This window comes from Oncorhynchus masou, chromosome 29 (genome assembly GCF_036934945.1).
Source record: "Oncorhynchus masou masou isolate Uvic2021 chromosome 29, UVic_Omas_1.1, whole genome shotgun sequence".
NCBI classification, from domain to species: domain Eukaryota; kingdom Metazoa; phylum Chordata; class Actinopteri; order Salmoniformes; family Salmonidae; genus Oncorhynchus; species Oncorhynchus masou.
This window is the reverse complement of record NC_088240.1, coordinates 90,754,684-90,767,183: the sequence shown is the minus strand read 5'-3', so window position 1 is coordinate 90,767,183 and position 12,500 is coordinate 90,754,684. Positions and strand designations below refer to the sequence as shown.

The following is a 12,500-nucleotide window of genomic DNA, read 5'->3' as shown; positions in this document are numbered from 1 at the left end:
GAGGTCTGAACCAGGAGTTTGATATCTGACCGTTAGTCCACTGTGTCTCCTAGAGGTCTGAACCAATAGTTTGATATCAGATCGTTAGTCCACTGTGTCTCCTAGAGGTCTGAACCAAGAGTTTGATATCAGACCATTAGTCCACTGTGTCTCCTAGAGGTCTGGACCTGGAGTTTGAGAGATAGAGAACCTCATATTAAAGGTTCTGGGTTCATGTTTAAATCTCACTGTAAAGGTTCTGGGTTCATGTTTAAACCTCACTGTAAAGGTTCTGGGTTCATGTTTAAACCTCACTGTAAAGGTTCTGGGTTCATGTTTAAACCTCACTGTAAAGGTTCTGGGTTCATGTTTAAATCTCACTGTAAAGGTTCTGGGTTCATGTTTAAACCTCACTGTAAAGGTTCTGGGTTCATGTTTAAACCTCACTGTAAAGGTTCTGGGTTCATGTTTAAACCTCATATTAAAGGTTCAGGGTTCATGTTTAAACCTCACTGTAAAGGTTCTGGGTTCATGTTTAAACCTCACTGTAAAGGTTCTGGGTTCATGTTTAAATCTCACTGTAAAGGTTCAGGGTTCATGTATAAACCTCACTGTAAAGGTTCTGGGTTCATGTTTAAATCTCACTGTAAAGGTTCTGGGTTAATGTTTAAACCTCACTGTAAAGGTTCAGGGTTCATGTATAAACCTCACTGTAAAGGTTCTGGGTTCATGTTTAAATCTCACTGTAAAGGTTCAGGGTTCATGTATAAACCTCACTGTAAAGGTTCTGGGTTCATGTTTAAACCTCACTGTAAAGGTTCTGGGTTCATGTTTAAACCTCACTGTAAAGGTTCTGGGTTCATGTTTAAACCTCACTGTAAAGGTTCTGGGTTCATGTTTAAACCTCACTGTAAAGGTTCTGGGTTCATGTTTAAACCTCATATTAAAGGTTATGGGTTCATGTTTAAACCTTATATTAAAGGTTCTGGGTTCATGTTTAAACCTCATATTAAAGGTTCAGGGTTCATGTTTAAACCTCACTGTAAAGGTTCTGGGTTCATGTTTAAACCTCACTGTAAAGGTTCTGGGTTCATGTTTAAACCTCACTGTAAAGGTTCTGGGTTCATGTTTAAACCTCACTGTAAAGGTTCTGGGTTCATGTTTAAACCTCACTGTAACAGTGTCTCCTGACCCCTCCTGTCTCAGCCTCCAGTATTTATGCTGCATAAATAAATTTGATTTGATGACTGTAAAGGTTCTGGGTTCATGGTGCCTCATACTAACCTCCACTTGTCTGTTGTCAGGGGATCTGGGCTTGCTGAATATGATGGCAGGTGCTGCTGTCACTCTGACAGAGAAGTCCGTCAGGATGGGGGTGACGATGGCTCTCCTCTCCTGGTGTCTCCTGAGACTGGGGGGGGGGAGGAACAGAGAGAGAGGTCAGGATGGGGGTGAGGAGGAGGAACAGAGAGAGAGGTCAGGATGGGGGTGAGGAGGAGGAACAGAGAGAGAGGTCAGGATGGGGGTGAGGATGGCTCTCCTCTCCTGGTGTCTCCTGAGACTGGGGGGGGGAGGAGGAGGAACAGAGAGAGAGGTCAGGATGGGGGTGAGGATGGCTCTCCTCTCCTGGTGTCTCCTGATACTGGGGGGGGGAGGAGGAACAGAGAGAGAGGTCAGGATGGGGGTGAGGATGGCTCTCCTCTCCTGGTGTCTCCTGATACTGGGGGGGGGAGGAACAGAGAGAGAGGTCAGGATGGGGGTGAGGAGGAGGAACAGAGAGAGAGGTCAGGATGGGGGTGACGATGGCTCTCCTCTCCTGGTGTCTCCTGAGACTGGAGGGGGGGAGGAGGAACAGAGAGAGAGGTCAGGATGGGGGTGAGGATGGCTCTCCTCTCCTGGTGTCTCCTGATACTGGGGGGGGGGGAGGAGGAGGAGGAGGAACAGAGAGAGAGGTCAGGATGGGGGTGAGGAGGAGGAACAGAGAGAGAGGTCAGGATGGGGGTGAGGATGGCTCTCCTCTCCTGGTGTCTCCTGATACTGGGGGGGGGAGGAGGAACAGAGAGAGAGGTCAGGATGGGGGTGAGGAGGAGGAACAGAGAGAGAGGTCAGGATGGGGGTGAGGATGGCTCTCCTCTCCTGGTGTCTCCTGATACTGGGGGGGAGGAGGAGGAACAGAGAGAGAGGTCAGGATGGGGGTGAGGATGGCTCTCCTCTCCTGGTGTCTCCTGATACTGGGGGGGGGGGGGGAGGAGGAACAGAGAGAGAGGTCAGGATGGGGGTGAGGAGGAGGAACAGAGAGAGAGGTCAGGATGGGGGTGAGGATGGCTCTCCTCTCCTGGTGTCTCCTGAGACTGGGGAGGGGGGGGGAGGAGGAGGAACAGAGAGAGAGGTCAGGATGGGGGTGAGGATGGCTCTCCTCTCCTGGTGTTCCACCCTTCATCTACACTGATTGAAGTGGATTTAACAGGTGACATCAATAAGGGGTCATATCTTTCACCTGGATTCACCTGGTCTGTCTGTGTCATGGTAATGTTGGGTACACTCAGTGTATTAACATAGAAGTAAATCTGGATGGGGGTCAGGGGCCATCACTAATCACACACTGGGTTGGTCATCTTTAATCACACACTGGGTTGGTCATCTTTAATCACTAATCACACACTGGGTTGGCCATCTTTAATGACACACTGGGTTGGTCATCTTTAATCACACACTGGGTTGGTCATCTTTAATCACACACTGGGTTGGTCATCTTTAATCACACACTGGGTTGGCCATCTTTAATCACTAATCACACACTGGGTTGGCCATCTTTAATCACACACTGGGTTGGTCATCTTTAATCACTAATCACACACTGGGTTGGCCATCACTAATCACACACTGGGTTGGTCATCTTTAATCACACACTGGGTTGGCCATCTTTAATCACTAATCACACACTGGGTTGGCCATCACTAATCACACACTGGGTTGGTCATCTTTAATCCCACACTAGGTTGGCCATCTTTAATCACTAATCACACACTGGGTTGGCCATCTTTAATCACTAATCACACACTGGGTTGGCCATCACTAATCACACACTGGGTTGGTCATCTTTAATCCCACACTAGGTTGGCCATCTTTAATCACACACTGGGTTGGTCATCTTTAATCCCACACTAGGTTGGCCATCTTTAATCACTAATCACACACTGGGTTGGCCATCTTTAATCACTAATCACACACTGGGTTGGCCATCACTAATCACACACTGGGTTGGTCATCTTTAATCCCACACTAGGTTGGCCATCTTTAATCCCACACTAGGTTGGCCATCACTAATCACACACTGGGTTGGTCATCTTTAATCACACACTGGGTTGGTCATCTTTAATCACACACTGGGTTGGTCATCTTTAATCACACACTGGGTTGGTCATCTTTAATCACACACTGGGTTGGTCATCTTTAATCACCCACTGGGTTGGCCATCTTTAATCACTAATCACACACTGGGTTGGTCATCTTTAATCACACACTGGGTTGGTCATCTTTAATCACACACTGGGTTGGTCATCTTTAATCACCCACTGGGTTGGTCATCTTTAATCACCCACTGGGTCGGCCATCTTTAATCACCCACTGGGTTGGTCATCTTTAATCACCCACTGGGTTGGTCATCTTTAATCACACACTGGGTTGGTCATCTTTAATCACCCACTGGGTTGGTCATCTTTAATCACCCACTGGGTTGGTCATCTTTAATCACACACTGGGTTGGTCATCTTTAATCACACACTGGGTTGGTCATCTTTAATCATACACTGGGTTGGTCATCTTTAATCACACACTGGGTTGGCCATCTTTAATCACTAATCACACACTGGGTTGGCCATCACTAATCACACACTGGGTTGGCCATCTTTAATCACACACTGGGTTGGTCATCTTTAATCACACACTGGGTTGGCCATCTTTAATCACCCACTGGGTTGGCCTTCTTTAATCACCCACTGGGTTGGCCATCTTTAATCACCCACTGGGTTGGCCATCTTTAATCACCCACTGGGTTGGCCATCTTTAATGACACACTAGGTTGGCCATCTTTAATCCCTTCTCATGGCTGTCAGTAGTACAGTCAGTCTATAGCTGAATATGTCTGTAACTGACCTCTACAATACCACACACTTCACAGGGTCCAACTTGTAACTGTCCTCTACAATACCACACACTTCACAGGGTCCAACCTGTAGACTATGTCCTCTACAATACCACACACTTCACAGGGTCCAACCTGTAACTGACCTCTACAATACCACACACTTCACAGGGTCCAACCTGTAACTAACATCTACAATACCACACACTTCACAGGGTCCAACCTGTAACTAACCTCTACAATACCACACACTTCACAGGGTCCAACCTGTAACTGTCCTCTACAATACCACACACTTCACAGGGTCCAACCTGTAACTGACCTCTACAATACCACACACTTCACAGGGTCCAACCTGTAACTGATCTCTACAATACCACACACTTCACAGGGTCCAACCTGTAACTGACCTCTACAACACCACACACTTCACAGGGTCCAACCTGTAACTAACCTCTACAATACCACACACTTCACAGGGTCCAACCTGTAACTAACCTCTACAATACCACACACTTCACAGGGTCCAACCTGTAACTGACCTCTACAATACCACACACTTCACAGGGTCCAACCTGTAACTGACCTCTACAATACCACACACTTCACAGGGTCCAACCTGTAACTGATCTCTACAATACCACACACTTCACAGGGTCCAACCTGTAACTAACCTCTACAATACCACACACTTCACAGGGTCCAACCTGTAACTGATCTCTACAACACCACACACTTCACAGGGTCCAACCTGTAACTGACCTCTACAATACCACACACTTCACAGGGTCCAACCTGTAACTGATCTCTACAATACCTGGACAGTTCCTACTCCAGCTCCAGACAGTTTATTTTATTTTTATTTTTCATTCGTGTTCATTCCAACAATCAAGTTATATATTTGTGGGAGACATTTGTTGCAGGCAAAAACAAATATACAAGCGATCTGTAGAAGACAGTGTTAATTACCACATCTGTTGCTGCTATTAAAACAATCCAACGCCCACAGAGCCAGTAGGATTCCTAGGTGGCCGACAGTATCGTCCTGACATTCATTGTGTGTGTGTGTTACCCGTATCCTCGGGGGAGGCAGGCCAGGTCACTCTTTTCTCTGAGAGAGAGGGTCCTCGAAGGGTCTGGGTAATCTCCTTCAGAGTTAGGGTGAAACAGTGAGGGTCCCGTTGCATGGGACAGGTGCCATCCCTCACCACACCACAGAGAGAGAGAGAAGAGAGATAGCAGAGAGAGAGAGAGGGAGAGAGAGAGAGCAGAGAGTGAGAGAGAGCAGAGAGAGAGAGAGAGATAGAGATCAGAGAGGAGATAGCAGAGAGAGAGAGAGAGAGAGCAGAGAGTGAGAGAGAGCAGAGAGTGAGAGAGAGCAGAGAGAGAGAGAGAGATAGAGAGAGAGAGCAGAGAGAGAGAGAGCAGAAAGAGAGAGAGAGAGAAGAGAAAGAGCAGAGAGAGAGAGGGAGAGAGAGAGAGCAGAGAGAAGAGAGAGAGAGAAGAGAGAGAGCAGAGAGAGAGGGAGAGAGCAGAGAGAGAGAGAGAAGAGAGAGAAGAGAGAGAGAGCAGAGAGAGAGAGCAGAGAGAGAGAGAGAGAGAGAGAGAGCAGAGAGAACAGAGAGAGATCAGAGTGAGAGAACGAGAGAGAGAGAGACAGAGCAGAGAGAGAGACAGAGCAGAGAGAGAGACAGAGAGAGAGAGAGACAGAGAGAGAGAGCAGAAAGAGAGAGAGAGCAGAAAGAGAGAGCAGAGAGAGAGAGAGAGAGAGACAGAGAGCAGAGAGAGAGAGAGAGAGCAGAAAGAGAGAGCAGAGAGAGAGAGAGAGACAGAGAGCAGAGAGAGAGAGCAGAGAGAGAGAGAGAGAGCAGAGAGAGAGAGAGAGAGCAGAGAGAGAGAGAGAGAGGCCCGGCTCAGTTTACCAACTAGGCCTCAGAGTCCCAGATACTGTGTACAGTATATATGCAGTGGTGTAAAGTACTTAAATAAAATACTATAAAGTACTACTTGAGTTGTGTTTTGGGGTATCAGTACTTTACGATTTTTGACAGCTTGACCTTCACTACATTATTAAAGAAAATAATGTACTTTTTACTCCCTACATTTTCCCTGAAACCCAAAAGTATTCAATACATTTTGAATGCTTAGCAGGACAGGAAATTGTCTAATTTACTTACTAAACAGAGAACATCCCTGGTCCATCCCTACTGCCTCTGATCTGGAGGACTCACTAAACAGAGAACATCTCTGGTCATCCCTACTGCCTCTGATCTGGAGGACTCACTAAACAGAGAACATCCCTGGTCATCCCTAATGTCTCTGATCTGGAGGACTCACTAAACAGAGAACATCCCTGGTCCATCCCTACTGCCTCTGATCTGGAGGACTCACTAAACAGAGAACATCCCTGGTCATCCCTACTGCCTCTGATCTGGAGGACTCACTAAACAGAGAACATCCCTGGTCATCCCTACTGCCTCTGATCTGGAGGACTCACTAAACAGAGAACATCTCTGGTCATCCCTACTGACTCTGATCTGGAGGACTCACTAAACAGAGAACATCCCTGGTCATCCCTAATGTCTCTGATCTGGAGGACTCACTAAACAGAGAACATCCCTGGTCATCCCTAATGTCTCTGATCTGGAGGACTCACTAAACAGAGAACATCCCTGGTCATCCCTACTGCCTCTGATCTGGAGGACTCAGTAAACAGAGAACATCCCTGGTCCATCCCTACTGCCTCTGATCTGGAGGACTCACTAAACAGAGAACATCCCTGGCCATCCCTACTGCCTCTGATTTGGAGGACTCACTAAACAGAGAACATCCCTGGTCCATCCCTACTGCCTCTGATCTGGAGGACTCACTAAACAGAGAACATCCCTGGTCATCCCTACTAGCCTCTGATCTGGAGGACTCACTAAACAGAGAACATCCCTGGTCATCCCTAATGTCTCTGATCTGGAGGACTCACTAAACAGAGAACATCCCTGGTCATCCCTACTGCCTCTGATCTGGAGGACTCAGTAAACAGAGAACATCCCTGGTCCATCCCTACTGCCTCTGATCTGGAGGACTCACTAAACAGAGAACATCCCTGGCCATCCCTACTGCCTCTGATTTGGAGGACTCACTAAACAGAGAACATCCCTGGTCCATCCCTACTGCCTCTGATCTGGAGGACTCAGTAAACAGAGAACATCCCTGGCCATCCCTACTGCCTCTGATTTGGAGGACTCACTAAACAGAGAACATCCCTGGCCATCCCTACTGCCTCTGATCTGGAGGACTCACTAAACAGAGAACATCCCTGGCCATCCCTACTGCCTCTGATCTGGAGGACTCACTAAACAGAGAACATCCCTGGTCCATCCCTACTGCCTCTGATCTGGAGGACTCACTAAACAGAGAACATCCCTGGTCATCCCTACTAGCCTCTGATCTGGAGGACTCACTAAACAGAGAACATCCCTGGTCATCTCTACTGCATCTGATCTGGAGGACTCACTAAACAGAGAACATCCCTGGTGTCCCCTGGTTATCTGTAAATGATGTCTGAGTGATGGAGTGTTCCCCAACTCTATTGGCTGGACTCAGCTCTGACCCAACTCTATTGGCTGGACTCAGCTCTGACCCAACTCTATTGGCTGGACTCAGCTCTGACCTAAACTCTATTGGCTGGGCTCAGCTCTGACCTCAACTCTATTGGCTGGGCTCAGCTCTGACCTCAACTCTATTGGCTGGGCTCAGCTCTGACACCAACTCTATTGGCTGGGCTCAGCTCTGACCCAACTCTTTTGGCTGGGCTCAGCTCTGACCTCAACTCTATTGGCTGGGCTCAGCTCTGACCTCAACTCTATAGGCTGGGCTCAGCTCTGACACCAACTCTATTGGCAAAAAGGGCAGTCCTACACACTGAAGCACTGTGTGTGTGTCTCTCTCAGTGTGTGTGTCTCTCAGTGTGTGTGTGTCTCTCTCAGTGTGTGTCTCTCTTAGTTTGTGTGTGTCTTTCAGTGTGTGTGTGTCCGTGTGTGGTGTCTCTAAGTGTGTGTCTCTCAGTGTGTGTGTGTCCTTCAGTGTGTGTGTGTCTCTCAGTGTGTGTGTGTCTCAGTGTGTGTGTGTGTGTGTGTGTGTGACTGTGCCTCTCTCAGTGTGTCTCTCAGTGTGTGTGTGTGTGCGTGTGTGTGACTGTATGTCTCTCAGTGTGTGTCTCCCTCAGTGTGTGTGTGTGAGACTGTGCATCTCCATGGTTACGCGGCACGCTGCTCTATTCTAATGTATTTCTATCTGACAGGGATCCCTTTCAGCGACGCCGGGGTTTCTGGGTCCTTCTGAAAACACACAGCTGAAAAAACCAGCCAAGTCAAACAGGCCGTAAAACGTCTGCTTGTTTTAGCTCCCGGTTCTCTATGAAACATGACAGGCCTTGTAATTATGAGTCTGAATGGGGGGAACCAAGCAGATGAGTGCCCCAAATAGTACCCTATACCCTATGCAGTGCACTACGTCTGACCAGAGCCCTATGGGCCCAGTAGGGCACTACATTAGACCAGAGCCCTATGGGCCCAGTAGTGCACTACATTAGACCAGAGCCCTATGGACCCAGTAGTGCACTACATTAGACCAGAGCCCTATGGGCCCAGTAGTGCACTACATTAGACCAGAGCCCTATGGGCCCAGTAGTGCACTACATTAGACCAGAGCCCCATGGACCCAGTAGTGCACTACATTAGACCAGAGCCCTATGGACCCAGTAGTGCACTACATTAGACCAGAGCCCTATGGACCCAGTAGTGCACTACATTAGACCAGAGCCCTATGGACCCAGTAGTGCACTACATTAGACCAGAGCCCTATGGACCCAGTAGTGCACTACATTAGACCAGAGCCCCATGGACCCAGTAGTGCACTACATTAGACCAGAGCCCTATGGGCCCAGTAGTGCACTACATTAGACCAGAGCCCCATGGACCCAGTAGTGCACTACATTAGACCAGAGCCCTATGGGCCCAGTAGTGCACTACATTAGACCAGAGCCCTATGGACCCAGTAGTGCACTACATTAGACCAGAGCCCTATGGACCCAGTAGTGCACTACATTAGACCAGAGCCCCATGGACCCAGTAGTGCACTACATTAGACCAGAGCCCTATGTGCCCAGTAGTGCACTTCATTAGACCAGAGCCCCATGGACCCAGTAGTGCACTACATTAGACCAGAGCCCTATGTGCCCAGTAGTGCACTTCATTAGACCAGAGCCCTATGGGCCCAGTAGTGCACTACATTAGACCAGAGCCCCATGGACCCAGTAGTGCACTTCATTAGACCAGAGCCCTATGGGCCCAGTAGTGCACTTCATTAGACCAGAGCCCTATGGGCCCAGTAGTGCACTACATTAGACCAGAGCCCTATGGACCCAGTAGTGCACTACATTAGACCAGAGCCCTATGGACCCAGTAGTGCACTACATTAGACCAGAGCCCCATGGACCCAGTAGTGCACTACATTAGACCAGAGCCCTATGGACCCAATAGTGCACTACATTAGACCAGAGCCCTATGGACCCAGTAGTGCACTACATTAGACCAGAGCCCCATGGACCCAGTAGTGCACTACATTAGACCAGAGCCCTATGGACCCAATAGTGCACTACATTAGACCAGAGCCCTATGGACCCAGTAGTGCACTACATTAGACCAGAGCCCTATGGGCCCAGTAGTGCACTACATTAGACCAGAGCCCTATTTGGGACTCAGTCACTGAGCCTTGTTGAACCATTTGATCACACAGAGCCCCTCCCTCTACCACCTGAACATCTGACAGGAAGTGATGCGATCAGCCAACCAAGCTGTGACACATCCTGTTATCTACCAGTTACAACACCAGGATTCAGAGATTTACTGATTGGTAGAATCAGATGTGTTTCTGCTTGGCTGGGACAAAACCCTGCACCCACACTGGCCCGGTGCAGATATGATTGGCCACCTTGGTACTAAGATGTGGTTAGGTACTTCCTTATTGGATAGTTGTACCCAGGAGTCTGTCCTGATTGGTTAGTTGTACCCAGTAGTCTGTCCTGATTGGTTAGTTGTACCCAGGAGTCTGTCCTGATTGGTTAGTTGTACCCAGGAGTCTGTCCTGATTGGTTAGTTGTACCCAGTAGTCTGTCCTGATTGGTTAGTTGTACCCAGTAGTCTGTCCTGATTGGTTAGTTGTACCCAGGAGTCTGTCCTGATTGGTTAGTTATACCCAGTAGTCTGTCCTGATTGGTTAGTTATACCCAGGAGTCTGTCCTGATTGGTTAGTTGTACCCAGGAGTCTGTCCTGATTGGTTAGTTATACCCAGTAGTCTGTCCTGATTGGTTAGTTGTACCCAGTAGTCTGCCATGTTTGGTTAGTTATACCCAGTAGTCTGTCCTGATTGGTTAGTTGTACCCAGTAGTCTGTCCTGATTGGTTAGTTATACCCAGTAGTCTGTCCTGATTGGTTAGTTATACCCAGGAGTCTGTCCTGATTGGTTAGTTGTACCCAGTAGTCTGTCCTGATTGGTTAGTTATACCCAGTAGTCTGTCCTGATTGGTTAGTTATACCCAGGAGTCTGTCCTGATTGGTTAGTTGTACCCAGTAGTCTGTCCTGATTGGTTGTTTACCTGCTGGCCATGTTCCATTCCAGGGCAGGGTTCTGTGAGTTCCTCTCTGTCTCGGTGGACACGCCCCCCTTAGACCCCTCCTTCTCTGGTTTGAGCTGCTCCCATTGGGCGGTACCGATGTTGACGGACTGCAGATCCAGCTGGTACTGACGGTCCTCCACCTCTGACCCCGGGTCGCGTAGGATGCCCAGGTTCAACGCTCGCCTGGGGGGGGAAAGCAGGGAGAGGGACGTTATGAGGTTAAACAGTCACGATAACATCAGCTGAAACAGACCCGGAACGCAGACCGGCCAGACCTCTGACATCATAGGTACCACCTCTGTCATGTGATCAGCATTACCCATCACCCCCTGGGGCTCATTCGGGTTTGTTATAGTGCATGGGAATCAGTCAGTTCCCTGACACCACTTCTGAACACAGAGAGACTCATTTGTTGCGTAATGTAGCTGTTACCATGGCTACCCGCGGTCTCAGCTCGCCACCTCCACACTAACCAACAGTCACAGTCAATAGAGAATCTGACCAGAACAGAGCAGAGCAGCAGGTCTAGATATATCACAGAGGGCATTAGATTTAATGTCTCTCCCATTTCCAGTTCTCTACCCTGTAGAGGGATGAAGAGCCAAGAAACTATGAAGTCATGTTGAGAAGACATGATCCCACATCCTGTTGCAGTCATGTTCAGATGAAGGAATCAGAATGTACTTGTACATATGACATCAGAGCATGTCTGTCTGTCTGTCTGTCTGTCTGTCTGTCTGTCTGTCTGTCTGTCTGTCTGTCTGTCTGTCTGTCTGTCTGTCTGTCCCTCTCCCTCCGTCTCTGCCAAAGCAAGTGAGGTAGATAATATACAAAACTGACTGTCTGTCTGTCTGTCTGTCTCTCTCTCTCTCTCTCTCTCTCTCTCTCTGTCTCTTTCTCTGTCTCTCTCTCTCTCTCTGTGTCTCTCTCTCTCTCTCTCCGTCTCTCTCTGTGTCTCTCTCTATGTGTCTCTCTCTCTCTCTCTCTCTCTCCATTTCTCTCTCTCTCTGTGTCTCTCTCTGTGTCTCTGTGTCTCTCTCTCCGTCTCTCTCTCTCTCTCTGTGTATCTCTCTCTCTCTGTCTCTCTGTGTCTCTCTGTCTCTCTCTCTCTCTCTCTCTGCGTTATGATATGTTTATTTGTTCTGGTGAATTCCGATGAGAACTAAAGGGAAAGATATCGTATTAAAACAGCAACAGATGCAGTGACATCAGAACATTTTTTTAGATTTTGTTAGCAGATAAAACGTCAACGGTGATTTTCAGCTGAACATGTCTCCTTCCTCAGAACATGTCTCCTTCCTCAGAACATGTCTCCTTCCTCAGAACATGTCTCCTTCCTCAGAACATGTCTCCTTCCTCAGAACATGTCTCCTTCCTCAGAACATGTCTCCTTCCTCAGAACGTCTCCTTCCTCAGAACATGTCTCCTTCCTCAGAACATGTCTCCTTCCTCAGAACATGTCTCCTTCCTCAGAACATGTCTCCTTCCTCAGAACATGTCTCCTTCCTCAGAACACGTCTCCTTCCTCAGAACACGTCTCCTTCCTCAGAACACGTCTCCTTCCTCAGAACACGTCTCCTTCCTCAGAACACGTCTCCTTCCTCAGAACATGTCTCCTTCCTCAGAACATGTCTCCTTCCTCAGAACATGTCTCCTTCCTCAGAACATGTCTCCTTCCTCAGAACATGTCTCCTTCCTCAGAA

General features: G+C 48.4%; 1 protein-coding gene across 1 annotated transcript in view; it reads right to left on the bottom strand.

Annotated features, from left to right (window-relative positions):
- Positions 1-12,500, bottom strand: part of LOC135519836 (intermembrane lipid transfer protein VPS13B) — a 764,993-nt gene that overhangs the window by 251,957 nt on the left and 500,536 nt on the right. Inside the window, 2 exon segments of the mRNA XM_064945043.1 lie at positions 1,264-1,390; positions 10,777-10,980. Coding sequence (XP_064801115.1) covers positions 1,264-1,390; positions 10,777-10,980 — 331 coding nt within the window.